At 38.9% G+C, this 26,906-nt stretch overlaps 1 protein-coding gene across 1 annotated transcript in view; it reads left to right on the top strand.

Moving 5' to 3' along the window:
• ADGB (androglobin) overlaps nucleotides 1-26,906 on the top strand; it is a 170,472-nt gene that overhangs the window by 77,515 nt on the left and 66,051 nt on the right. Inside the window, exons 13-21 of the mRNA XM_065927758.1 lie at nucleotides 2,828-2,957; nucleotides 6,252-6,289; nucleotides 7,651-7,836; nucleotides 8,863-8,926; nucleotides 13,251-13,353; nucleotides 13,990-14,131; nucleotides 15,707-15,821; nucleotides 19,765-19,932; nucleotides 26,578-26,713. Of these exons, the coding sequence (XP_065783830.1) occupies nucleotides 2,828-2,957; nucleotides 6,252-6,289; nucleotides 7,651-7,836; nucleotides 8,863-8,926; nucleotides 13,251-13,353; nucleotides 13,990-14,131; nucleotides 15,707-15,821; nucleotides 19,765-19,932; nucleotides 26,578-26,713 (1,082 nt within the window). The remainder of the gene's footprint in view (nucleotides 1-2,827; nucleotides 2,958-6,251; nucleotides 6,290-7,650; nucleotides 7,837-8,862; nucleotides 8,927-13,250; nucleotides 13,354-13,989; nucleotides 14,132-15,706; nucleotides 15,822-19,764; nucleotides 19,933-26,577; nucleotides 26,714-26,906) is intronic.

The following is a 26,906-nucleotide window of genomic DNA, read 5'->3' as shown; positions in this document are numbered from 1 at the left end:
CTTTAGCCACCTGATGCAAAGAGCTAACTCATTGGAAAAGACCCTGATGCTGGGAAAGATTGAAGGCAGAAGGAGAAGGGGATGACAGAGGATGAGATGGTTGAATGGCATCACCAACTCGATGGTTGTGAGCTTGGGTAAACTCCAGGAGTTGGTGATGGACAGGGAGGCCTGGCATGCTGCAGTCCATGGAGTCACAAAGAATCAGGCATGACTGAGCAACTGAACTGAACTATTAGATTTTACAAACCAAAAATTCTCTTATACCTATAACTCTCAGTCTTGTCTGACCTTTTGCAATCCCAAGGACTGTAGTCCACCAGGCTCCTCTGTCCATGGGATTCTCCAGGCAAGAATACTGGAGTGGGTAGCCATTTCCTTCTCCAGAGGACCTTCCTGACCCAAGGATCGAACCTGAGTCTCCTGCATCGCAGGTGGATTCTTTACTGCTGAACCACCAGGGAAGACTCCATAACTTCATTACAAGCCTAAAATTAAAGCTATATTTTATGGCCTGATTTGTTAGATTATGCAACATCCTACATTTTTTTCATCTCTTGCAAACACAAAATACCATGTAGAGACAGAATTTTCTTAAACATAAAAATAGTAAACCTTGTAATCTTTCTACTTAATTTTATAGTTAGTGTTACCCACTAAGATGATAATTTTATCATTCCAAATAGTTTTTGATTATCTATCAGCTCATTGAGATTGCATACTACTCAAGTATTTTGTGGATTGTATGAACCGGAGTTACAGACCACCAGGACTAATTTTTTCAGGATTCAGAGTTTCACACATTGACATCTACAATCTCTATGCTAAGAGGGACCACAAAAGGGTTGGTTTCATAACATGAACTTCCCATGTGACTCCTTTACTTGATTTTCTTATCAATTTTTTTTACCTAATTATAGTGTATGAAATTCTGTAACCCAGGTCTAGGTGACTTCAACATGTGATTGAATTCAGTTAACATATTCACTGCTTGAACCTCTTTCGGATTTCCTTGTATATCCTTTGTACCTGCCCTAGACAAAAGCAAAAATAGGTGTGAATGGCATTTCCTCCTACCTGACTGCTAGTCAGAGTTCTCAGGTCAGCATAGGAGGAAGCTGGTCGGTTGGTCTGTTTTTAATGAGCCCTGGAGTGTGACCGCTACACAACTCCTCTTCCTTGGAACACTGTCTTAGCAACCTTAGGCCTGGTTTGCCTGTTCCCAGCTCCTGGCCTTGTTTGCAAGAATCAGAGCCTCACAAGTGTCTGCGCTACCCTCTAGTGGCAGTTTCAGGTAAATCTGAGACAAAAAGCTAAAGCTTGAGGTACAGCAAGGTTTAGCAAACACTAGCAAGGAAAAATCCAAAAGTAAAGGAAGTTCTGTATACATGAAAATTAATTTTATCTTTGAAACACACATACCTAAAATGTTTGTACTGTAACAAATAGATTACTGTTGTTGTTGTCCAGTTGCTAAGCCGTGTCCACCTCTGCAACCTCATGGACTGCAGCACACCGGCCTCCCCGTCCCTCACCATCTCCCAGAGTTGGCTCAAGTTCATGTTCATTGAATCAGTGATGCTATCATAGTGTACCCATTGACTCCTAGCTTTGGCAGTGTTGATTTGGGGGTCATGTCAGTAATAACCTGAAAGAAAATACTGTGTACTTGGGTAGCTTCTATAAATATCACACACCCGTAAGTAAAGGTTTTACTCCAATTCCCATTTCACTGATACATTGCTCTGATACTTAATTAAATCAATTCCAAATGTTAGATTCCTGTGTGTTCTGATCATCAACAAAGATGACCACCATAACTTTAAAATAAACCGTGTTCCAGAAAAGTTTTACAGCGTTGCAGTGATTGGCAGAGACTGGTGCTTCAGTAGCATAGAAAGCAATTACATGTTTTTAACACAAAGCATAAAAAAAAAAATACTATTGGTTGTGAAAGAAGGAGATTGATAAAATGAACAAAATCAGGACTTTCTATTGTTGACAAAACATTAATACAAAGGGATATTATTCAATTACTAAGACAAGAAGGAAATCTTGCTATTTGTGATGATATAGATGGATCTTTAGGACATTGTGTCGAGTGAAATTAGGCAGATGAGGAAGACAAATACCATATATGTGGTATATGTGGTGTTAAATGTGGTATCTAAGCAAATAAACAAACTCATAGATACAGGAGAACAGACTGGTGGCTGCCGGAGGCAGGGGGTCAGGGTGGATTAAATGGGTGAAGGAAATCAAAAGAAACAAACTTCCAGTTATAAAATAAATAAGTCCTGGGAATGCAATGTGTAGCATGGTAACTATAGTTAATAATGATGGTGCTTTAGTTGCTAAGTCATGTCTGACTCTTGCAACCCCTTGGAGCCTTCCAGGCTCCTCTGTCCATGGGATTTCTCAGGCAAGAATATTGGAGAGGGTTGCCATTTCCTCCTCCAGGGAATCTTCCCAACCTAGGGATTGAACCCATGTCTCCTGCATCGATGCAGTGGACTCTACTGCTGAGTCACCAGGGAAGCCATAGTTAATAATGCTGTTATATATTTGAAAATTACTAAGAGAATAGGCCTTAAAAGTTCTTATAAAAAGGGGGAAAAATTGTAACTATGTGTGGTGATGTACATTTCTTAGAGTTGTGATTACCATTTTCCATGTATACAAATACTGATTGTTATGTTGTATACCTGAAACTAATAATAATGTTGTATGTCACTTATATCTCAATAAAAACTGCAGTTATTTATTAGTAGCTTTAAACAAGAGATTAAGATTAACAGAAATTGTTCTTTTTTTTTTTTTTAATTAGTCATTTTGTACGATCCTTTATTAAGAAAGGTCTGGTTCCAGGATCTGGTTTATCTTCCCTTACTGAAAATGATGAAACTGCAACCTTTAGCCAGATAGACTTAAACCAACTGACAAAAAATATGTCTCAGGTAACTATGTTACTCTTATTATTAGCCCAGTTCTTAACTATGAAAGTTTTTTTTTCCCCTTAAACTGTGAAATATATTGTAATAAATGCATTTGAGCACAATAAATAATACTGAAAATAAGCTTCTTATGTACTCATTTCACAGTACCCCACACAGGCACCCCTCTGCTCCTCCCACAATCATCAGGAAACCACGTGTCCCAGAGGCAGCGCTACAAAATACAAGGGTTTATATTGGGATATCTCAGCTGGGAAAGGAACCCTTCAAATGGGGTCCCCCCAAATGAACTGAATCTGAGAGAGACATTAACCCTATGTGTGAAAGCCATTGAGATTTCAGGACTGGTTTGTTATCACAGACTAGCTCAGCCTTATATGGTTCATGTTTTTAAACAGCAAAACTGCCTTACCTTTGCCTCTTAAAATAGATACACATGATAGGGAAAACAGGGCTGTTTTCAGATATTCCCTAGGAATGAAGATTTAGCACAAGTCAGGAATTAGTTATTTACTTTCTTCTTTCACCTTCATCATTACTTCCAACTGTAATGGAAGAAAGATGATAAGGGATAAAAATATTCATCTTTTAAAAATATTCTAGCTGGAAGGATTGGGCGTTTTTTCTTATACAACTTTTTGTACAACTAATTGCTTCCTTTTTTTTTTTTTTTTGCTTGCTTATTTTTTCTATGACACATTAGGAAGCTATCCCAAATGATTTTTTTTTTTAAAGAAACACCATTAAACAAACACCCTCTGAACACCTTCACCACACGAACAAGTGAGATTACTCTATCAATGCCGACAATTTTCCTGGAGACATCATCCCTGGGATCCTTTGCTCTCTTGCTCTTGTTAAACTGATAGAAACCCGCAACTGTCATCGTGGGACTTTCTCTTCTCTCTCTCCTCTGATGGATTTTCTAATTTTTGGAAACTATGCTGTCCTCCTACTTTATACTCTAATTTCAATGGCACGCATCTTCTAATACTCCCTGAGAAAGATGTATGGAAAGTGAAGATTATGAGAGCAAGAAGTTCTTTGTATATTCTTGATGTTAACCCTTTATTATACATACGATTTGCAAATAATTTCTCTCATCCCATAGGCTGTGTTTTCACTGTTGATGATCTCTTTTTGAATGACAGATTTTCTGCATAGTCCAATTTCTTTTTACTTTTGTTTTCTGTTTTTGTTGTCAAATCTAAGAAACCAGTGTCAAATCCAAAGTCACGAAGCTCTTCACTTATGTTTTCTTTAAAAGTTTTTTGCAGTTTTAGTCTGTCTTTTTTTAAAATCAACTTTACATTCAAACTTTCTGTTGAATGTATTTCACTTTCCTATTTTTAGATTCTAAGAGCTCTACCTTGTTCCCGGTGTATTTTTATAGAAGTTTACCATTTGATAAATTACTGTCTTCTTAACTTTCTGATAATACTAACTTTTAAAAGTCTCCCTATATTATTATTTCTGGTTCCTATGAATCTCTCTACCCACATCCATTTGTTTCTTTCTTTTATGTGGGGCTCTTTCCTCAATTGCCTGGCAGTACTTTGTTACACACATATAAGGAGTTTATGACATTAAAGGGCTGCTGATTAGAAGAAGTTCTATGGCATGGATAGAGCTTGTCAGCTGGTAGCTTTAATTTGAGATAATTGGGGATAAATGAGCTTCATTTGGGGGTGGGACTGGCTCCAAATATGAGATTCCCTGAGGTTTTCCTCCAGCTCTGTTCAGTTTCTCAGGTTAAGGGTTCTCTAATCTCCCCACTGGGGTGGAATGTGGTGGTAAGGATTGTCATACTCTTATCCACCAGAGTTATTAAAGCCAAGCAGCAGAGTTCCTGAGAGTCTCAAGGTTCATCATGTGGATGTTCACTTAATTCCGCTCCTCTCTTTGTAGTAGCCTTTCTTGATTCCCACTCTGTCTGTGAACCCAGATCTGGCGATTTTTCATTTAATTTCTCCACTTGACTCAAGTTCCAGTGTCCTATTTAGGCTGAAGAAGGATAGATGCTAAACCAGAAGGGATTAGGGAGAAGTGGGGACTAGTCTGTTCCTTATATAGACATTCACTCACCCCTGTATTTTCAGCCTGTATCTCATTTCCTCCTTTTCAGTCCAGTTTAGTCACTCAGACGTGTGCAACTCTTTGTGACCCCATGGACTATAGCACTCCAGTCTTCCCTGTCCATCACCAACTCCTGGAGCTCACTCAAACTCATGTCCGTTGAGTCGGTGATTCCATCTAACCATCTCATCCTCTGTTGTCCCCTTCTCCTTCCGCCTTCAATCTTTCCCAGCTTTGGGGTCTTTTTGAATGAGTCAGTTCTTTGTGTCAGGTGGCCAAAGTACTGGAGTATTCTCCTTCTCAGATGCCTGCTAATTGTTTCTGGGCTTCTAAGGCTTGGATGGGCTTGCTTCTCACTAACACTTCATATTCAATTATCTCTACTCTGTTGTCTTCTCCACCCCACTTTACATCGTCCAAAATATTGTTAACATCACCCATCACTAGACAGTATAAATTTATACAATTTTATCTTCTAAATTATTTTAATTGTATTCCAGAAATAGCAGAGTACTACATGTGCATTCAATGTATTTTCCCTGTTAAAAGTTTGAGAAATGATTTTTTATAATTTGAAATAATCCTTTCTAGTTTCTGTATGTGTGTTTATTCACTCAGTCATGTCCAACTCTTACGACCCCATAGACTGTAGCCCATCAGTCTCCTCTGTCCATGGGATTCTCTAGGCAAGAATACTGGAGTGGGTTGCCATCTCCTTCTCTGGGGGACCTTCCTGACCCAGGAATCAAGCCCAGATCTCCTGCATTGCAGGCAGATTCTTTACTGACTGAGCTACAAGAGAAGCCCCACTAGTTTCCGTATACTAACTATTAATCATAACCTCATTTTTGTCAATCTGTATAAATTATCAGCATATAAATTATAAATTATCAGTGCCTCATACCATCTAACATATCTACTCAGGGATATTATTGCTTTGATTTAAATTTTCTTATAAGATTCAAACATGTAATAAGCTCATATAAGCAGTATTTTAATGTCACAAATGTAAACTCTCAGTCAAATTCACATCTTTTGGATTTTAAGATTGAAAACAAATTCCATTTTGCTGTATGTTTTATTAAGGATTTAGAGAAATTTCGATTTCTCCAGTGTTTAGAAGACTGTATGAACCTTTTTGAAAACCGTGGTGCTTTAGAGAGCAGTGATGTTTTGTTGAATTTATAAATGATTTCTCAGTGTGTTCCTTTCAATTCACAGGGAAATGTTGCTTTACAACCTGTACTCGGAAAAGGTAAATCAATAATCTTCTCATGACTTTTTTCTCAGATATCAAAATACAAAGGGGTCTCTGCTTTCTGACAGCTTCTTGCTCTCCCTTCTGTTCTCAGCATCTCACCCCCACCCCAGGGTCCCCTCTGATGTGTTGAGTTTAATCTGCTCCCGGCTAGAAAAATCAGATAATCGCACTTGTTAAATTCAAGCTTAAAGTCAAAATGAAAGACAATCTGATTAAAGCCCCGTGAGTCATGCTCATGTGTTTTAATGCATGCACATTAGGATCAAAGCACTAAAACCACTGCAAATTCCTCAGTTCCTAAATAATGACTTGTGTGTGTAAAAGTGTTAGCTGCTCAGTCGTGTCTGACTCTGTGACCCCACGGACTTGCAGTTTCTCGGTCCTGCCTGACTCTGTGTGACCCCATGGAGTGCCACCAGGCGCCTCTGTCCATGGGATTCTCCAGGCAAGATTACTGGACTGGGTTGCCATTCCCTTCTCCAGGGGATCTCCCTGACCCAGGGAGCGAACTCCCAAGGCTCACATTCCAAAAACAGTGTTGTGTGGCATGTATATATATATAACATTGTGGTTCCAGAAAGTATATGGGAAATTTATGGCCTTGATAAACATAAAATAGGATTGCAGAATCACTGACTATGGAGATCAATTGTCTTATAGAAAGATGTCAGTCACCATAGATCCTTCAAGCTTTTGTTTCTTCTATTGTCTGGGCCATCCCATCTCTTAATGTCAGTTTATAGCAGATTTTACATGCATTGTTCAGTTGTGACCCCATGAACTGTAGCATGAACTTCCCTGTCCTTCATTATTTCCCTGAGTTTGTGCAAACTCATGTCCATTGAGTGAGTGATGCCATCCAACCATCTCATTCTCTGTTGTCCCCTTCTCCTCTTGCCTTCAATCTTTCCCAGCATCAGGGTCTTTTCCAGTGAGTCATCTCTTCACATTAGGTGGCCAACATATTGGAGCGTCAGCTTCAGCATTAGTCCTTCCAGTGAATATTCAGGGTTGATTTCCTTTAGGAGTGACTTGTTTGACCATACATAAAGCATAAAGCAGCTAAATTTGGTTATAACTTCACAATCTGTAAAGAATGTGTGCACAAATTTACAAAAGAGTTTTCAGATTTTCTGGACACTGCATACAAGATAGGATTAAATTCTCCTGAGCATATGAAAATCGGTTTCTGCATGGACATCTACAAATCTGAGGCCTGCATGGAAACTACTATCTCAGGAAATATTTTCTCAAAAACAGACTTCAGTATGTGAGCTCCCCTCTACTGTTTTCCATACCTTAATAACTTAGTATTTAACAACCTAGGTGTGTTTGATACTGTTGTCTTCTGCTCTGCACAGATGAATTAGCAGACTTTGGAGTCAATGACACAGTCCATCCAGCTGAGGGAATCAGTCTGGAAAAAGATTTGGTCAGCCAGACAACAGCAACACAGGAAAAATCGCAGGAGGAACTTACAACAATAAATAACAGTGTTTCTAAAGAAATATGGTTGGATTTTGAAGACTTCTGTGTATGTTTTCAGTAAGTATAAATTTTATGTATGTGTAATATTATGGATATATAAGCCTTTGATTTTTAGCTTTCATTTAAAGAGTTAAGCCAACACCAGTTAGTCTGGTGTTGATCTAATAGTACACAAAAATATTAGAAGGAAATATGGATGAGTTGATTGTCCACATGAAGCTTGAGTAGCCGTACCAGTCTCAGGCCAATTTCAGCCTCTTCTCAAAGACTTATTTTTTGTTTAAGTTTATTCACCGAGAGAGATCATTTGTGTCCCTGTCAGGCAACTAATTCAATACAGTTGTTATTTTTCCCAGCTTTATTTATGCACAATTGACAGATAAAATGATAAATAGTTAGTATGCATGGAGGGTGGATGAATTGGGAGACTAAAACTGACATATATACAGTTTCATATGTAAAATAGATGTGGGAATCTGCTATATTGTAAAGGGAGCTTAGCTGAGTGCTCTGTGATGACCTAGAGGGCTGGAGTGGGAGGGAGGCTCCAGAAGGAGGGGAGATATGTACACATAGAGCTGTTTCACTTCATTGTAATAGCAGAAACTAACACAGCTTTGTAAAGCAACTGTACTCAAAAAAAAAAAAAAATGTGTACCTGGTGATGAATTAAAATACATACATATTGTGAAAGATCCCCCCATCCATTTAATTAACATATCTCTCACCTCATATGTTTATCTTTTTATTTTGTGTGAGAACATTTAAGTTCTGTTCTTTGAGCACATTTTAATTATACAATGTAGTGTTATCAACAATACTCACCATGTTTCACATTAGATCTTCAAACACCTTATTCATCTTGTAACAGAAAGTTTGTACTCTTTTTTTAACCAATCTCTTCTTTTTTTCCCCACCCCCAGCCCTGACAACCATGTTTTTCCTCTCTGAGTTGTTATTATTTCTTGTAACTTTCGTCTATCTTTACCTGTTTTGCCTATGATTATTCATGTCTGAGAAACTTAATATGTAGTACTAGTCTGTTGCATATAATGACAATAACCTGTTATAATTGTTTTTCAGGACTATATATATTTTCCACAAACCAAGTTCATATTGCCTTAACTTTCAAAAATCAGAATTCAAGGTAAATGCCTTCTGTTATCTTCTCTTTCACTTCTTAAATTTTTGATGGAATCATGCTAGTGAAAAACACGTTCAAATTCATCAAGCATTTCTAAACTTCTAATATAATTGCATTTAAAAAATTGTTAGGGTCTGCTACTAATCTCCTACCCAGACAACAAGCAAAATTCTGCTACCTGGTATTTCCAAGTGTGATCCATCTGGTTATGTTGCAGCAGTTCAATCCTGAGATGCGTTATTTTATAAATTCACATTAAAGAAATTTTGACTTATAAACAAAGGGAGGAAAAGCACAAAAAATTCACTTTGCATGCTTGCATGCTAGGTCGCTTCAGTCGTGTCCAACTCTTTGCAACCCTATGGACTGTAGCCCACCAGGCTCCTCTGCCCACGGGATTCTCCGGGCAAGAATACTGGAGTGGATTGCCTTGCCCTTCTCCAAGGGATCTTCACAACCCAGTGATCAAACCCACATCTCATATGTCTTCTGCTAATTAATGTTCACTGACTTGCACATAATTTCTAAAACATAATTTTCACTGTCATTTTTGCTATATCAGCCCACATTCTTCCTTCTGCTTGAAATTAATTCACCTTAGTCCTTCCTACTGCTTGAGGTTCACTCCCCTTCCTCTGACCAATGTCTGCAAGTCCCTCAGAACAGCACGGATGCCGTGAAACCTCCTTCCCTGGCTATAGAGTCTGAGTCAAGTACGCTCTCTCCACGCATTCCGTGTGACTGTCCACATTCAAACCCTTTCCTCCCTCCATCCTGACTGTATGGTCATTCCTCGGTGTTCCTCCACCTACCTATCCACTTCATGTCAGCATCTTAAGGAGGAATCGGTCCTTTTCTTTACTGTTGAGGCCCTGACATGAAGTAGAAACTTGGTTTAAAAAAATTGTTGAATGAATTAATGAACAAGTCTCACATGGGGTAGAATTTTGGAGAAGATGATAAAATGTATCCTGGGAAACTAAATTACACTGAAACATGCTTGTTGCTTGTATGAAGCCATGCAAGCCCCAGTGATAACTCCACATCTTGCTGAGCTAATGCAGAGTTGGGGGAAGTAAGGAGGCTTGGAGATGACTTCTCCCTTTGCACTTGTACTAGATGAAAATGCAGACAGAGAAAACCTTTTTGAGCATCCCTCAAGAGGTGCTTTGTGGCTGGTTGCCTGTTCTGAAAGTACGAATCAGCTCCCTACTAGTGACTGGGGCTGGCAGAATGATTGACCTGGCTCAGAAGTCTGTCTACAAAAAATACCCAGAGGAATGCTTTGACTTTATGAAGATAAAAAAGCCAACAAAGCAAAAGCAAACAAACAAAACCCAAACTGTTAATTTGGAATGGCAGAACCCAGTGTGTGGTATGATATTTATTTACCATTTATAGTTAATTTAGGAATGTCATCATATTCAAATTACTGGCAACAGTTAAATGATAGACATTTATAGATGCTCCCTCTGTTCCCAGCCTTGAACTAGGTTCTTTATTGCATCAACTCTTTTTTTTTTTTGAATAAAATAGTTTGATTTTATTTCTTTTTTTTATTTTTTATTAGTTGGAGGCTAATTACTTCACAACATTTCAGTGGGTTTTGTCATACATTGATATGAATCAGCCATAGAGTTACACGTATTCCCCATCCCGATCCCTGCATCAACTCTTCAAGGCAAACCAAATGAAAAGAATATTATTATCGATTTTCAGATTAGGAAACTGAGGCAGACCAAGTTTGGGTAAAATGCCCAAGGTCACCAAACTAGTAAGTGGCACAAACAACAGGAGAACCAGGTTTGTCCTCAGTGAAGCCTTTCTCACTAGAGCACCTTCGGAGGAAGCAGATCCATGGCTCTGGAGCCAGACTGCCTGGTTTTGAATGCAAATTTCACTTGGGATAGGACTCTTTGCCTTGATTTACTTATTTATACAATGACAATGAGAGACCGACATCAGAGTTGAGAAAGGAATGACAGAATGTGTGTAAAACACTTAGAAGAATGCCTGATACTTAGTAAGTGAAAAATAAATGCTGGCTGTCATTATTATTACTAAGAGCATTTGGCACATGAGTTTTTGTTATACATTGCCACCCTAATATATATGTGTGTCTGTGTGTATTTGGACATTTTTATGAAGTGATAGTAAATACGGAATTTTATTTTCCTTTTAAAGTTTTCAGCTTGGCAAAATAAAATGACAGCATCCATTATGAGTCCCTTCATCCCCCTGATTTTGTTTTTTTAGCATCAATGGTCTGAGAAAATGATGACTTAGAGGATGTTGTTAGTACCCAAAATTAACGGCCTTTAGTTTGCACGGTCCATGATCTGAGGCTAGGCAGTCCTGATTTAGAGGCTTCCCTGGTGGCTCAGATGGGAAAGAATCTGCCTGCAATGCAGGAGACCCGGGTTCAATACCTGAGTAGGAAAGATCCTCTGGAGAAGGGCATGGCAAGCCATCCAGTATTCTTGCCTGGAGAACCCCACACACAGAGGGGCCTGGCGGGCTACAGTCCATGAGGTCCCAGAGAGTCGGACACGACTGAACAACTAACACTTTCCCTTTTAGTCCTGATTTCAGTGGCCACAGGCACTGTCTGTGGAACTGGGACACAGAGTCTGAGGCTTGTCCTGTGCACGTCCATTAGCTGTCCCCATGGGTGATGTCATGGGGGCTGGCAGGGGACTTGCAAAGATGTCTCGTGCCTGCACCAGGGCAGATTCCCTGCATGTGGCCTCCAGGGCCACCTCGTCTTCAAATTCTCAGACAATTTAAAATGATGGCAAATAGCAAGGTAGAGCCTCTTCCTTGCTCACACAGGCTACACTGGCAAATCCAGGGTCCTTCAGAGTTTTAGACAGGGAGTATTTGAAACAACTGCTCTATCACCAACATGTTGCAGACAAAAGAAAACTAAAGAAAACTAAAATAGAATGTCAAATGCGAACTACTGGAAAACTTTGAGTGACGCAGTCATTTTAAATAGTTACATTGCATCAACATTTCTAGAAATCTTATTATACCTGATTATTAAGGATTTCTTTTTCACAATATAACTTGTTTTTTTTTGCATTTCAACTTGTTATTTAAATATTGTAAAATAATATAGAAAGTCTTTAAAGTATAATGACAATTAAATTATCACATTTACTGTATACCATCAGTCAAAATTATGTTGAAGCACTGGGAAATTGAAGTAATAGCACAATAATTGAAAGACTAACATTGGAGTTAGTCTTAGTTAGATATTAGTTAGTATTAGTATTAGTTAGTTAGTTAGTATTAGTTAGTATTAGTAGATAGACAGACTTACTTTTGAATCTCAACTGTGCTACTTGCAAACTCTGTGACCTTTGACGAATTACTTACCCTGTCTGTATTTTAGTTTCTTCATCCATAATGATAGATATTAATAGTACCCACCTAAGATGGATTGAAATCATATTCATGTAGTCCTTATGTGCCTGTCCACTAAGAGATATTCCAATTGCGCTCAGTACTTTCTTGCATGCCCCCAGCAAAAATCCAGTTTTGTTCTGGAGTGGGTAACCTTTCACTTCTCCAGGGGATCTTCCCAACCCAGGGAACAAACCCACGTCTTCCACACTGCAGGCAGATTCTTTGCCAGCTGAGTCACAAGGGGAGCCCCCAGTTTGGTTCATTAGCATGCAGTGGGTATAGTTCTGAAGACCTTGTAGAATGAAGGAGTAATAGCAAAATCCACCAAGTAGCATGTGCTCAGTCACTCAGTTGTGGGTGACTCTTTGTGACCCCCAAGGACTGTAGCCAGGCTCCTCTGTCCATAGGATTCTCCAGGCAAGAATACTGGAGTGGGTTGCCATGCCCTCCTCCAGGGGATCTTCCCAGCCATTGGACTGAACCCAGGTCTCCCTCATTGCAGGCAGATTCTTTACCGTCTGAGCCAAGAGGGAAGCCCAAATAGACTACCTTAATACATTTCTATTCTCTCCCTGTTTACTTATCAGGGACCTATTTTCTGAACACTGCTCAGCTGTGGGCTCAGTTTCTTCCTCTACTGTCATTTCTGGAACAAGCATACCCCCTTTCTTTACTCACAGAGGAGAACTTTGGCTCTCTCTGATACGGTATCTGGCCTGTCTGCAGACACATGGACTGCTGCCTGTATGCACCAGTGTGATTTTCTTCCTTTCATTAAATCTGTAAAGTACTTGTTGTGGGGTCTACAGCACACTAAATGCTCTATGAATGTCAGGTATTATACTTTCATTAGAAGTGGGAAATACCAGCATTAACAGGCTGATATGAAATGCAACAATTAGTCTATTTCTTGCAGTTTTCAGATGAACGTGTGTCCTATCACCTATTCGTGGACAGTTTAAAGCCCATTGAACTGCTGATCTGCTTTTCTGCATTGGTACGCTGGGGAGAATCTGGAGGTAAGAGGGCTATGAGAAAATTACAGTCTGAAAGCCCAGCTCACTTTCCATTCAGGGAAAATGTATACTACACGTTTTAGACACCGAATGAAGGAACTTATTCCCTCTCCAGACCTCCTAAGATCTTCCTGCTCCTCTGACATCAAGGAGTATGCTCAATCTTGCCACCCATCTCTCTCTTTGATCTGGTCATATGGTTACCTCTTTAGCACAGCTAGTCCCTCTGTTTCTCTTTCCCCCTATACATGCCATCATTGCTGATTCTTTCAAAAATCTATTTAAAATCACAAGCTCTTTCTTCTTTGTTTTCTTTCTTTTTTTTTTTCCTCTTTTCCATTCCTGGTTTCTTCAGCTGGGTGAGTGACTACAAGGAGAGAAGTAGGAATAGGAACAGAGATCTTGCTTCCTCTCGGGTATTATTTCCCATAACTATTTACCCAGCATAATTTCTAATGTTTTATGAGCATTTTCAGAATATGTCTAATTCTTGGTTGTTGTTAATATTATTATAATTATATTATTATTAATGTCACATTGATAAAAAAGCAATACTAGTGATAGCCAACTAAACTCTCACAATTGAATTTATATAAATATATATATATATACATCTTTTTTTTTTAACTTTTCCTAAAGCTTTAACAAAGAACAGCCCTCCCATAGAGCCTGGACTACTTACAGTTGAGGCGGTTTCTTGGAAATCTCTGAGGCCTCGCCATCTTGTTGTGACAATTCACACCTTTGCTACCAAGGCTACAGTAGTTCGCCTGCCTGTTGGGTATGGAGTGACTTTATTTTTCCCATACTAAGAATTATTTGAAGACTTGTAAACTTTTGACTACTAGATAATGAAATAATATGGAGTCTAATATGTTGTTTCCTAAAGTGATTTCACAAAGTATAGGCCTATCATCATGATTCTTGAGAAAAATAATTCTGGGAACAAATAAACTGAAGAAACGCTATACCTTTTGGAAGATGCATAATTGCCAAAGAATCTGAAACTTCCTTAGTAAAGACTACATTTTAAATGTGTTTAATCCAGTATTTCCTAAAATTAATTTATCAAAATGATCTTTTTGTTTTATTATACCATAGTTCTTAATAAGGACCATGATTTTATTTAAAAACAGGTTGAAAAACAGCATTTTTTCTATAAATCTATAGTTTTACCTGTAGTTATTTTTAATTTTACCTGTAGTTTTATTTTAAACTAAGATACAGTTGGTTAAACACATCACATTTTCTGTTTTAAAGAAAAGATATATAATTGAAAAGTTTTCATGATTTTTGATAAGTAAAGTTCAAAATATTACCTCATATTTCAGATAAGATAAATATTTTGCTGAACTTCCCAAGATCAATCATGATAATTCTATGTGATTAATGAAAAGCTATGGCTCTTATTCAAAAAGCAAAATCCAAGCAACAAAATAAAGTGCTAAAATAATCTATGGCAAGCATCCAATATTCCTAGAGGAATAATGAATTTTAGAGATACTGTATTTTTCACATCTCCCCTAAAAGCTCTAGTTTGGAAAGATTCTCCCAGAAATCATTTTTCTGTCTGAGTGCTCATTCATCAAGATGACCAAGGATAGGGAACTGATAAAGAATCTGCTTTTATCTGGGCTTCCCTGGTGGCTCAGACAGTAAAGAATCAGCCTGCAATGCAGGAGACCTGGGTTCAGTCTCTGGGTCAGGAAGATCCCCTGGAGAAGGGAATGGCAACCCACTCCAGTATTCCTGCCTGGAGAATTCCATGGACAGAGGAGCCTGGCAGACTACTCTACAGTCCATGGGGCCGCAAAGAGTCGGATACAACTGAACCGCTAAACACTTTCACAATTTACTACTTCTATCCACATTTCCCCCCACAGGGACCCAAGCAGCCAACAGGAAGGCTTCAGACATGCTCTCAGTCCCCTCCATGGTGCTACAACCTGGTAGGAGAGACATAAGTAACATACGTGAAGCTGTGCATTTGTGAGAAAATGACTATGAAATCTACAAAGCACTGGGCCAATGTGAATTATTACTGTTGTGAGGGGAAAATCAGAACCTGTCTTTTGCAATATGTCTGCAGTGCATGGGAGATGTCTCCAATCTGTGCAACTTTGCCATTTAGTGTGACCGCTTTTATCCAACATAGTTAGTGAAATATAGATTCCAAGCTCTCTGAGGGTTCTTTCAGAGTGAAAATTCATCAGCCATTACCTCATGTGTGTTACAAACTTCAGCCCATACAAACCTTTGACTTCATTTGTGCACAAAGTATCATCAAGAAGCTAACAGAGGCAAGGACTACAACAAAGGAGACCCTCTATCTATATATTGTGTCCACTCTCTCTAGGAGACACATGCTGCTCTTCACTGCATACTCCCCCATGGGCCACTCCATACACATCTGCAGCATGGTGACCTTCGTCATTGGGGATGAAGATGTTGTGCTACCCAACTTTGAGCCGGTAAATTGGTTAGCAACTGTGATTTGTGTGTGTGTGCTTTAGTTTCAAAGATCTTGAACTAAATCATATTTCTAATTTTTATTCAACTTACTCATTTTTTTTACTTTTTAAAACTATTAAGTATATTCTTTAAGAAACTCTCAAATACATGTTAATAAGTAGTCAGCTCTGTAGGGATACAAATAAAATAATTTTATTTTAAAAATATATTATTTTATTTCATTTTATTTTGTTTACTCATCTCTGCTCTGTTGAATTCCCTTACACATCTGTTAACACCTAAGGCAGATCCCATAGTATCAATATTATTGTTCCCTCGAGAAACAGAAAGGATCAGTACAGACTTTTTCAATGCAGATTAAATTTTTAGTATTTTATATGCTCCTTTCCCCCTTCTTTGTCCTAAGGAAGGGACTCTGGGATTCAGGGGGAGAGGATCCACAAAAGGGTCAGTCATTTCTTCATCAGCTCTTAACCTCTTGGTTTTTCTAGCTCCTCAGCTCTGACAGGGTCTGAAAGAAAAGAGAGATAAATAAATCTTCCTTCAGGTCCTGTCTTGGTTTAGACGTTCTCTCAAGGACATCTTTAGACATATGCATATGCATTTTGGGAGACAAGTATTTATAGGGCCTTTCTACTGCATAATTCAGCTTTACCTGCTCCTCCAATCTATCACCATATATCACAAATTCATATTAGTGAGATGAGATCCACTTAGCCAGTCAGCAAACCTCTTGTCCAGAGCGGTAGTGGATGGGTCAAAACCATCCCCGTGCTCATGTTTTCATGGCCCAGATAGGCTCTATTCATGCGTTCTTCCCTCTCCAGGCAGTGGTCCTGAAGGATGCCCTTTGGCTGCCTCCTCTCTTTCTGCATCATCTCTCATCAGACCTAACTCCTCCTCAATAGACACAGAAGGAAGATAATCCAGCCCACTTTCTATGTCCCTTACACCCTTAATTAGATTTACCCTGCTTGCTTTAAATTCTTGTTTTTTCTCTTCTTTAAAAAAAATATTTTTACCTGAATAAATCAGTGTCATCTTAAAGAAATCGTACTAAATAAAGCTGCATAAAGTGAAAGTGTTAGCTGCTCAGTCATGTCCGATTCTTCAAGATAACTATAAAAGAAAGGCAGCCAACTTAATTGCTACAATGACATGATTTAGATGAATAATAAATGTGCTTAAGTGGTAAAGAATCCTCCTGCCAATGTAAGAGACACAAGAGACGAAGGTTCGATCCCTGAGTCGGGGAGACCCCCTGGTGGAGGAAATGGCACCTCACTCCAGTATTCTTGCCTGGAAAATTCCATGGACAGAGGAGCCCAGTGAGATACAATCCATGGGGCCTCAAAGAGTCAGACCAGACTGAGTGACTGAGCACACATAATGATATTATAATATTAAAAAAAAAAAACAACCCTCCAGGGAACTTGGGGATTTTTAGAGCATGAGCCACCATCTCCTTGTGTGGCCCTGAAATAAACCTTTCTCTGCTTCAAACTCCAAACAAACAAAAAAAATTTTTTTACATAGCATGGCTTATCTAGTTTGTTTCTTTTTTATTTTTTTAATTGAAGCAGAATTGATTTACAGTATCATGTTAGTTTCAGCTGTTCAGCCAAGTGTTTCAGCTACTAATATATATATTTTCAGATTATATTCCAGTATAGATTAATTAGAAGATATTGAATATTGTCCCCTGTGTTGTATAGCAGATCTTTGTTTCTTATCTATTTTATACGTAGCAGTGTGTATCCGTTAAACCCATACTCCTAATTTTTCCTTCCCATACCTGTTTGCCTCTGGTTAGTCATAGTTTGTTTTCTACGTCTATGAGTCTTTCAGTTTTGTAAATAGATCCATTTGTACTTATTTATTTTATTCCATGTATGATATCACACAGTATTTGTCTTTGTGTACTTAATCACTATGATATTCTGTAGGCCCATCCATGTTACTGCAAATGGCAGCTTTTCATTCTTCTTATGTCTGAGTAATACTCCAGTACTGTATCCATGCATCGACTGATGGACATTTAGGCTGCAACTCTAGATAGTGCTATGAACACTGGGGTGCATGTATTGAACTGAAAAGCTTTTGCACAGCAAAAGAAACCAGCAAAACGAAAAGACAGCCTATGGAATTGGAGATATTTGCAAATGATGTGACTGACAAGGGGTTAATTTCCAAAATATACAAACAGCTCATACAACTCAATGTCAAAAACATCCCAATAAAAAATGGGCAGAAGACCTCATTAGACATTTCTCCAAAGAAGACACTCAGAAGATTAACAAGTATAATAAAAGATGCTCAACACTGTTAATTATTAGAGAAATGTGAAGCAAAACCACAATGAGGTGTCACCTCACATGGGTCAAAATGGCCATCATCAAAATATCTACAAAAATTAAGTGCTGGAGAGAGTACAGAGAAAAGGAAACCTTCCTACACAGTTGATTAGAATGTAAATTGATACAGCCACTATGTAGAATAGTATGGAGGTTCCACGGTGGTGATGATTTAGTTGCTAATTCATGTCCAACTCTTGTGACCCCATGGACTGTAGCCCGCCAGGCTCCTCTATCCATGGGATCCTCCAGACAACTGGAATGGGTTCCGATTTTCTTCTCCAGGGCATCTTCCTGACTCAGGAATTGAACCTGGGTCTCCTGCATTGCAGGAAGATCCTTTACCAATTGAGCTACAAGGGAAGCCCTAAAAAAACTAAAAATAGGGCTACCATGTGACCCAGCAATCCAGCTCCTGGACATATGTCCTGGGCATATATTCAAAAAGATGTATGCACCCCAATGTTCATAGCAAAACTGTTTACAATAGTCAGGAAATGGAAGCAGTTTGTTTCTTTCTTCAGGTGATTTAATTCCCTAATTGTTAGACTATTTGGGTCTGTGAACTCATGTTTTCCTGGGATTATCAACTCCTCCATCTTATAAAAGTTATTGGGACTGACTTTTAGGCCCCAGTAGCCTTCACTTCTAATCAAGAAGGAAAGGGGGATATAGACTGGTTCAAAAGCAGAGAGGCTCAAACTTCTCAGAGCCATCCTTGATTACTCCCAGCGCTACCACTTAACCAGGTGACTTTTCTGGTCATGGTTTCATTTCAGGGAGACACTATTAAGAAGAGATTTTTCCAAAGCTTTGAGGGGATTGGGAGAAGGTCAGGGGGAAGTAAATGCATTAATATGGCGAGTCGATTACCTCTGTTTTCATCAGCTTCTTACTCCATTCTCATGCTATTCCTGCTGGACTAGTCCTTAGAATTTCTACAGGGAACTGTGGAGTGATGGTAGCACCCCTAAGGAAAGGGACAAAAACAGACTTTACAAAGCTTTCCTCCTGCATGACCCTCTTCCTCTTCAGACTGCCTGTAAGCACCCTCTGCTCCGCAACTTCTCCATCATCTGCAACACCTCATGGTTTTCTCCCTCTTTAAAAATAAGTTCCTTCCTGATATCCCTGTCTCCTTCTTGCTTTATTGTTTCTTCAGAGTTTATAGCAGAAGGAACCCCGAAGCCCAGGCTAGTTCACCCTCTTGCCTTTTCTTTTTTTTAATGGCTCTCTCCCTGAACTCTTCTCTGCCCTGCAGTCATCAAATACCACACAGCTGTCAGACTAATTCCTAGACATTCTTCAGAACAAAGGTTGACTATTAATACTATGGAGAAATTGCCCCTGGCCCCCAGTGGGGTTCGTGTTCTTTCTGTGTGTTCCTACAAGAGCAAGAATCAAGTTTCTTGTTTAACATCTCTCTGACCATGACTCCTGGTGAAATACTTTGATCAAGTAAATCCTCCATAAATAACTGTTGATTCAGTCCCATAACAGATTTTTAATACAGAAACTAAATCTTTGTAAACCTAATTACACCTAAATAAATGAAAATGAATCTGAGTACTATGCTTGGTCTTCACAGGAGAGCTACCGATTTACAGAGCAGGCTTTAACAATTTTGAAAGCTGTTGGACATGTGATTGCTAATTTCAAAGATAAGGCTAAACTTTCTGCAGCCCTGAAGGATCTACAAACAGCTCACTACCCTATCCCCCTCCGGGATAAAGAACTAACTGCACAGCACTTCAGGGTAAGTATGTTCAGGCTATACAGTTCCTAGAAGAACATGTTCTATTTGTAATAATACATTTCATATTAGATAAGATCCCCTAAACCAGAGCTGAGAAAATGTTTTGGATGAAGACAATTTGGAAAGTGATGACAGCAAGCAGAAATGAGAGAATAGGAAGAATGAAGTGAGAAAGAAAAGCATATTTGTTAAAGGATGTGATAATGATTGCTGTGGGTTACTGGGGCTCAGTCCTCCAGGGGATTGTGGTGAACTGTGGAGGGTATCCCTCAGAAATGTCCTACTAAAGGATGAGGTGACTGTACTATTTATCCACCAACTCCTTCCCCATTGATAGGTGGATGCTCTCGAGGTATCAATGTTTCCTCACACTGTTGGGGCTAAGGAGCATCCTGGCTTTCAGTTCAGCTCAGTTCAGTCACTCAGTCATGTCCAGCTCGTTGCAACCCCATGAACTGCAGCACGCCAGGCCTCCCTGTCCATCACCAACTCCTGGAGTTCACCCAAACCCATGACTATCGAGTCGATGATGCCATCCAACCATCTCATCCTCTGTCATCCCCTTCTCCTCCTACCCTCAATCTTTCCCAGCATCAGGGTCTTTTCAGACGAGTCAACTCTTTGCATGAGGTGGCCAAAGTATTGGAGTTTCAGCTGCAACATCAATCCTCGCAATGAATACCAAGGACTGATCTCCTTTAGGATGGACTGGTTGGATCTCCTTGCAGTCCAAGGGACTCTCAAGAGTCTTCTCCAACACCACAGTTTAAAAGCATCAATTCTTCGGCACTCAGCTTTCTTTATAGTCCAACTCTCACATCCATACATGACTACTGGGAAAACCATAGCCTGAACTAGACGGACCTTTGTTGTCCATCACCAACTCCCGGAGTTTACTCAAACTCATGTCCATTGAGTCAGTGATACCATCCAACCATCTCATTCTCTGTTGTCCCCTTCTCCTCCCACCTTTAATCTTTCCCAGCATCAGGGTCTTTTCCAATGAGTCAGTTCTTCACATCAGGTGGACAAAGTATTAGGGTTTCAGCTTCAGCATCAGTCCTTCCAACGAACACCCAGGACTGATCTCCTTTAGGATGGACTGGTTGGATCTCCTTGCAGCCCAAGGAACTCTCAAGAGTCTTCTCCAACACCACAGTTCAAAAGCATCAATTCTTCAGCGTTCAGCTTTCTTTATAGTCCAACTCTCACATCCATACATGACGACTGGAAAAACCATAGCTTTGACTAGATGGACCTTTGTTGGCAAAGTAATGTCTCTGCTTTTTAGTGTGCTGTCTAGGTTGGTCATAGCGATTCTTCCAAGGAGCAAGCATCTTTTAATTTCATGGCTGCAATCACTATCTGCAGTGATTTTGGAGCCCCAAGAAATAAAGTCTCTCACTGTTTCCACTGTTTCCCCATCTATTTGCCATGAAGTAATGGGACCAAATGCCATGATCTTAGTTTTCTGAATGTTGAGTTTTAAGCCAACTTCTTCACTCTCCTCTTTCACTTTCATCAAGACACTCTTTAGATCTTCTTCACTTTCTGCCATAAGGGTAGTGTCATCTGCATATCTGAGGTTATTGATATTTCTCCTGGCAATGTTTGATTCCAACTTGTGCTTCATCCAGTCCAGCATTTCTCATGAGGTACTCTGCATATAAGTCATATATATACAGTCATATAATATACAGCCTTGACATACTCCTTTCTTGATTTGAAACCAGTCTGTTGTTCCATGTTCAGTTCTAACTGTTGCTTCCTGACCAACATACAGATTTCTCAGGAGGCAAGTCATGTGGTCTGATATTCCCATCTCTTGATGAATTTTTCACAGTTTGCTGTGATCCACACATTCAAAGGCTTTAGCATAGTCAATAAAGCAGAAGTAGATGTTTTTCTGGAGTTTTCTTGCTTTTTTTGATGATCCAATGGATGTTGGCAATTTGATCTCTGGTTCTTCTGCCTTTTCTAAATCCAGGTTGAACATCTGTAAGTTCACAGTTCACATACTGTTGAAGCCTGGCTTGGAGAATTTTGAGCATTACTTCACTAGCGTGTAAGATGAGTGCACTTGTGCTGTGGTTTGAACATTCTTTGGTATTGCCTTTGTTTGGAATTGGAATGAAAACTGACCTTTACCAGTCCTGTGGTCACTGCTGAATTTCCCAAATTTGCTGGCATATTGAGTGCAGCACTTTCATAGCATCATCTTTTAGGATTTGAAATAGCTCAACCAGAATTCCATCACCTCCACTAGCTCTGTTCATAGTGGTGCTTCCTGAGGTCCACTTGACTTCATGTTCCAGGATGGCTGGCTCTAGGTGAGTGATCACAGCAGTGTGATTATCTGGGTCGTTAAGATGTTTTTTGTATAGTTCTTCTGTGTATTCCTGCTTCTGTTAGGTCCATACCATTTCTGTCCTTTATTGTATCCATCTTTGCATAAAAAATTCCCTTGCTATCTTAATTTTCTTGAAGAGATCTTTAGTCTTTCCCATTCTATTGTTTTCCTCTATTTCTTTGCATTGATCACTGAGGAAGGCTTTCTTATCTCTCCTTGCTATTCTTTAGAACTCTACATTCAAATGGGTATATCTTTCCTTTTCTTCTTTCCCTTTCACTTCTCTTCTTTTCATAGCTGTTTGTAAGGCCTCCTCAGATCAATCTTTTTGCCTTTTTACATTTATTTTTCTTGGGGGAATAATCTTGACCCCTGCCTCCTCTACAATGTCATGAACCGCTGTCTCCAGTTCTTCAGACACTCTGTCTATCAGATCTAATCCTTTGAATGTATTTGTTACTTCCACTGTATAGTCGTAAAGGATTCCATTTAGGTCAAACCTGAATGGTCTAGTTGTTTTCCCTACTTTTTTCAATTTAAGTATGAATTTGGCAATAAGGAGTTCATGATCTGAGTCACAGTCAACTCTGGGTCTTGTTTTTGCTGACTATATAAAGCTTCTCCATCTTTGGCTGCAAAGAATATAATCAATCTGATTTCGGTATTTACCATCTGGTGATGTCCATATGTAAAGTCTTCTCTTGTGTTGTTGGAAGAGGGTGTTTGCTATGACCAGTGCATTCTCTTCATAAAACTCTATTGGTCATTCTGTACTCCAAGGCTAAATTTGCCCATTACTCCAGGTATTTATTGACTTCCTACTTTTGTCATCCTCCTTTACTGAAAGCCTTAAGGAAGTGATACAAAACAGGGATTGGTACCCCTGTTCACTATTGACCTTTCAGTTGATTTTTGTTGTGGTCCTGAACTGTCAGTGGCATCATAGCTTGCCCACACCCTCTAAACACCAGTTGTGACAACTAAAAATGGTTTCAGATATTGTCAAATAGCCCCTGGGGAGTAGTGTTGCTAGAGTTAGAAATTAAAACACAGGATACCCAGTTAAAATTTGTTTTATTAAGGACAATTTTTAGAGTGGTTGCAGGTTCATCACAAAATTGGGCAGAAGGTGTGGAGACTTCCCATATATCCCTTACCCCACACACACACCTCCCCCATTACTTACCAGCATCCCCCATGAGTTGTACATTGCTTATAACTGATGAGCCCAGTCAAAGTCTGCAGTTTACATTAGAATTCACTCTTGGCACACGTTCTGTGGGCTTGGACAAAAGTATAAAGACATAGATCTATCATTGTAGTATCATACATAGTAATTTCACTGCCCTAAAAATCCTAAGTGCTCTGCCTACTCATCCCTTCCCTCCCCCAAGCCCTGGCACACACTGATCTCTCTATTGTCTCCATAGTTTTGCCTTTTCCAAAATGTCATAATGTAGTCTTTCCAGATTGGCTTCTTTGACTTAGAAATAGGTACTTAAGTTCCCTCCCTGTCTTTTCATGACTTCATAGGTCATTTCTTCTTGTGTGCCAAGTTGCTTCAGTCATGTCCAACTCTGAGACCCTATGGATTGTAGCCCACCAGGCTCCAATGTCCATGGGATTCTCCAGGCAAGAATACTGGAGTGGGTTGCCATTTCCTCCTCCAGGGGATCTTCCCCAACCAGGGACTGAACCCACTTCTTTTATGTCTCCTGCATTGGCAGGAGGGTTCTTTACCACCAGCACCACCTGGGAAGCCCCATTTCTTCTTAGTTCTGAACAATATTCCATTGTCTGGATATAGCACGGTTTATTTATTCACTTACTGAAGAACATCTTTGTTGGTTCCAAGTTTTGGCATTTATGAATGAAACAGCTATAAACAACTGTGTACAAGTTTTTTGGTGGACATACATTTTCAATTCACTTGTGTAAATACAAAGGAGTGTAATTGCTGGATCATATAACAAGAGTATGTTTAGCTTTATAAAAATCATCAGACTCTTCAAGAGTGGTTGTACCATTTTTCATTCCCATCAAAATGATTGAGAGTTTCTGACATTCCATATTCTACTCAGAATTTGATGTTGTCAGTGTTCCAGATTTGGACTCTTCTAAAAGCACAGCGGTAAGTCATTTTAATTTGCATATCCCTGATGACGTACAATGTGAAACATCTTTTGATATGCTTATTTGCCATCTGTATATCTATTTTGGTGAGGTGTCTGTTAAAGTCTTTGGCCCAGTTTTAATCAGGTTGTTTGTTTTCTTATCATTGAGTTTTAAGTATTCTTTTGAAAATATTTTTTCTCAGTCTATGAAGTCATTAGAGAAGTCAAAGTCTTCTCATTCTCTTGACATTTTCTTTACAGAGCAGAAGTTTTAATTTTAGTGAAGTCCAGCTTATCAATTCTTTCTCTTGTGGGCCACGGCTTTAGTGATGAATACATAAAGGCACTGCCCTACCCAAGGTCATCTAGATATTATCCTATATCATCTTCCAGAAATTTTATACTTTTACATTTTGCATTTTAGTCTACTGTTTATTTTGAATTAACTTTTGTGAAGGGTGCATGGTCTCTGTCTAGAAACATTTCACTCAGCCAATTTTTAATTTCATATAAGCAAACAGTATGTACAATATATAAAATACAATTATATTAGAAATTATTTATACTAGAAATTTAATTTCCCTGTTATTCCACTTTAACTGAGCATAAGGTGTTGTTGGGGAAAGATAATTAAGAACAATCTTCAAATCAAGAAAAACTCCGCAAAGGCAGAAGAAAAAGAAAATCATTCCATAAACCTTAGACTAGAATGTGATACACATCAAGGGCAATCTGCTAAAGAGATTGCAAAGACCCAAGGAAGTTTCTCTTTGTATAGTTCATCAGATAGAGTCCATTACATAATATATTCTCAAGATAAATGATAAATAGTGCTTAAGTAAAAGGATTTGATGGCACCAATTGTTACACATAGTGAATCCTAAATTCACCTGGCATTTGGGGTCACCATGTGCATGAAGGGAAAGGGGTTTTCCTCAGACCAGAAAGACTTCCTAAGAGCTCAAGGAGAGGGAGAGTATGATTGGGTGAAAATCACCACAAACAGTGCCCAGGGGGCCCTACCTAGGGTTTCACTGGTGACTCAGTTGGTGAAGGATCTGCCTGCAATGTGGGAGACTGGGTTCGATCACTGGGTTGGGACAATCATCTGGAGAAGGGAACGGTACCCAGTCCAGTATTCCGGCCTGGAGAATTCCATGGACTGTACATCCGTGGAGTTGCAAAGAGTCAGACACAACTGAGCGACTTTCACTTCATTTCACTTCAGCCCTACCTCATCCATCAAGTGCTTTACTCCCTGTGAACATTAAATAGCCACAAGTAAACAAGCAGAAATGTGCCATGGTTGGTTATCATCACCAATGGTGTGATTGGATATGTGGAATCTGTCCACATTTCAGGATAAAAATCTTGAACAGAAGAACTTGAAAGAAGGAATATTTGTTCTGGTTGTGGTCTAGGAACCTTCCATCAGCCCTCTTTGGTGAAATAAAGAATGAATTGGCATCAACACTTCCTGAATGAGAGTCAGTGGCTTGAGAAAAAACCCAGGGACAAAAGAATGCTCTTTCAGCAATGGTGTATCTTTTGACAACACAAAGGACATAACTGTGTAGAAAACACACATGTTAAGTGCTTGCAAAAAGTGATTTGCAAGAATAGGAGTCTGAGCACGAATACGTTTTTGGAATACTTAATCAATATATATAGTTTATTTTACTTTTTCATATATGTTTAAATGTGATACATGATGAAAAGTTATGCCTAAATAAATTTAAAAGAGATTTTTCAATAGGAAATAAATACTCACAAGTGATAGAAAGTGATAAAAACCTTGAGTGGCAAGTTTTATTTCTTGAAGCATGTGAAGTAATAGTGTATCTTACAATAAATGGCATCTCAGAATAAGAGAAAACTGGTATTTAAGTTGCTTAGGCATAAGAACATTATTTTTTATCTTACACTGTATCTCCTCAATTAATTTAATATTAATTTTGGTTGAATACATATTATAAACATTGTGTTGATTAAATCTTATTAAGTTAAAATTCATCAGATGTTAAATAAATCTGGTCTCTTACTAGAGGAAGGAGTCTTCAAAGAATCTTTTGTTAGATGGTGTGTATATCTGAGAAATAGAAAGCTTTTTAGAGCCTCTCTGACTAGGTAAGAGTATTTTCTTGATTTAGAAAATATACTAATACATTTTATCTTTGTCAGGTTTTTCATATTTCTTTATGGCGTGTAATGAAAAAAGCTCAAATAACAAAACCTCCACCCAACACCAAATTTGCATTCCGTGCCATGGTTTTGGACTTGGATTTACTCGATTCTTCTTTGGAAGAGGCTTCTTTAGGTACTGATTAATTTTAGGTGTTTCCATGACCAAGAAATTCCAACTTTATATAGGACACATAATTTGCGAAAAATGCATCCCAAATTTTTGTGGCGTAGATAGAATATGTCAGTACTGACAGTTGTAGGGTTCAAGCTTTGCCCTGAGAAAGCGCAAAAGTTTCCAAAGATCTGACATGTGTCCCCTGTTCCAC

This window comes from Muntiacus reevesi, chromosome 3 (genome assembly GCF_963930625.1).
Source record: "Muntiacus reevesi chromosome 3, mMunRee1.1, whole genome shotgun sequence".
In the NCBI taxonomy this organism is placed as follows: Eukaryota; Metazoa; Chordata; class Mammalia; order Artiodactyla; family Cervidae; genus Muntiacus; species Muntiacus reevesi.
The sequence above is the reverse complement of the archived record's forward strand: the minus strand, read 5'-3'. Positions and strand labels throughout refer to the sequence as shown.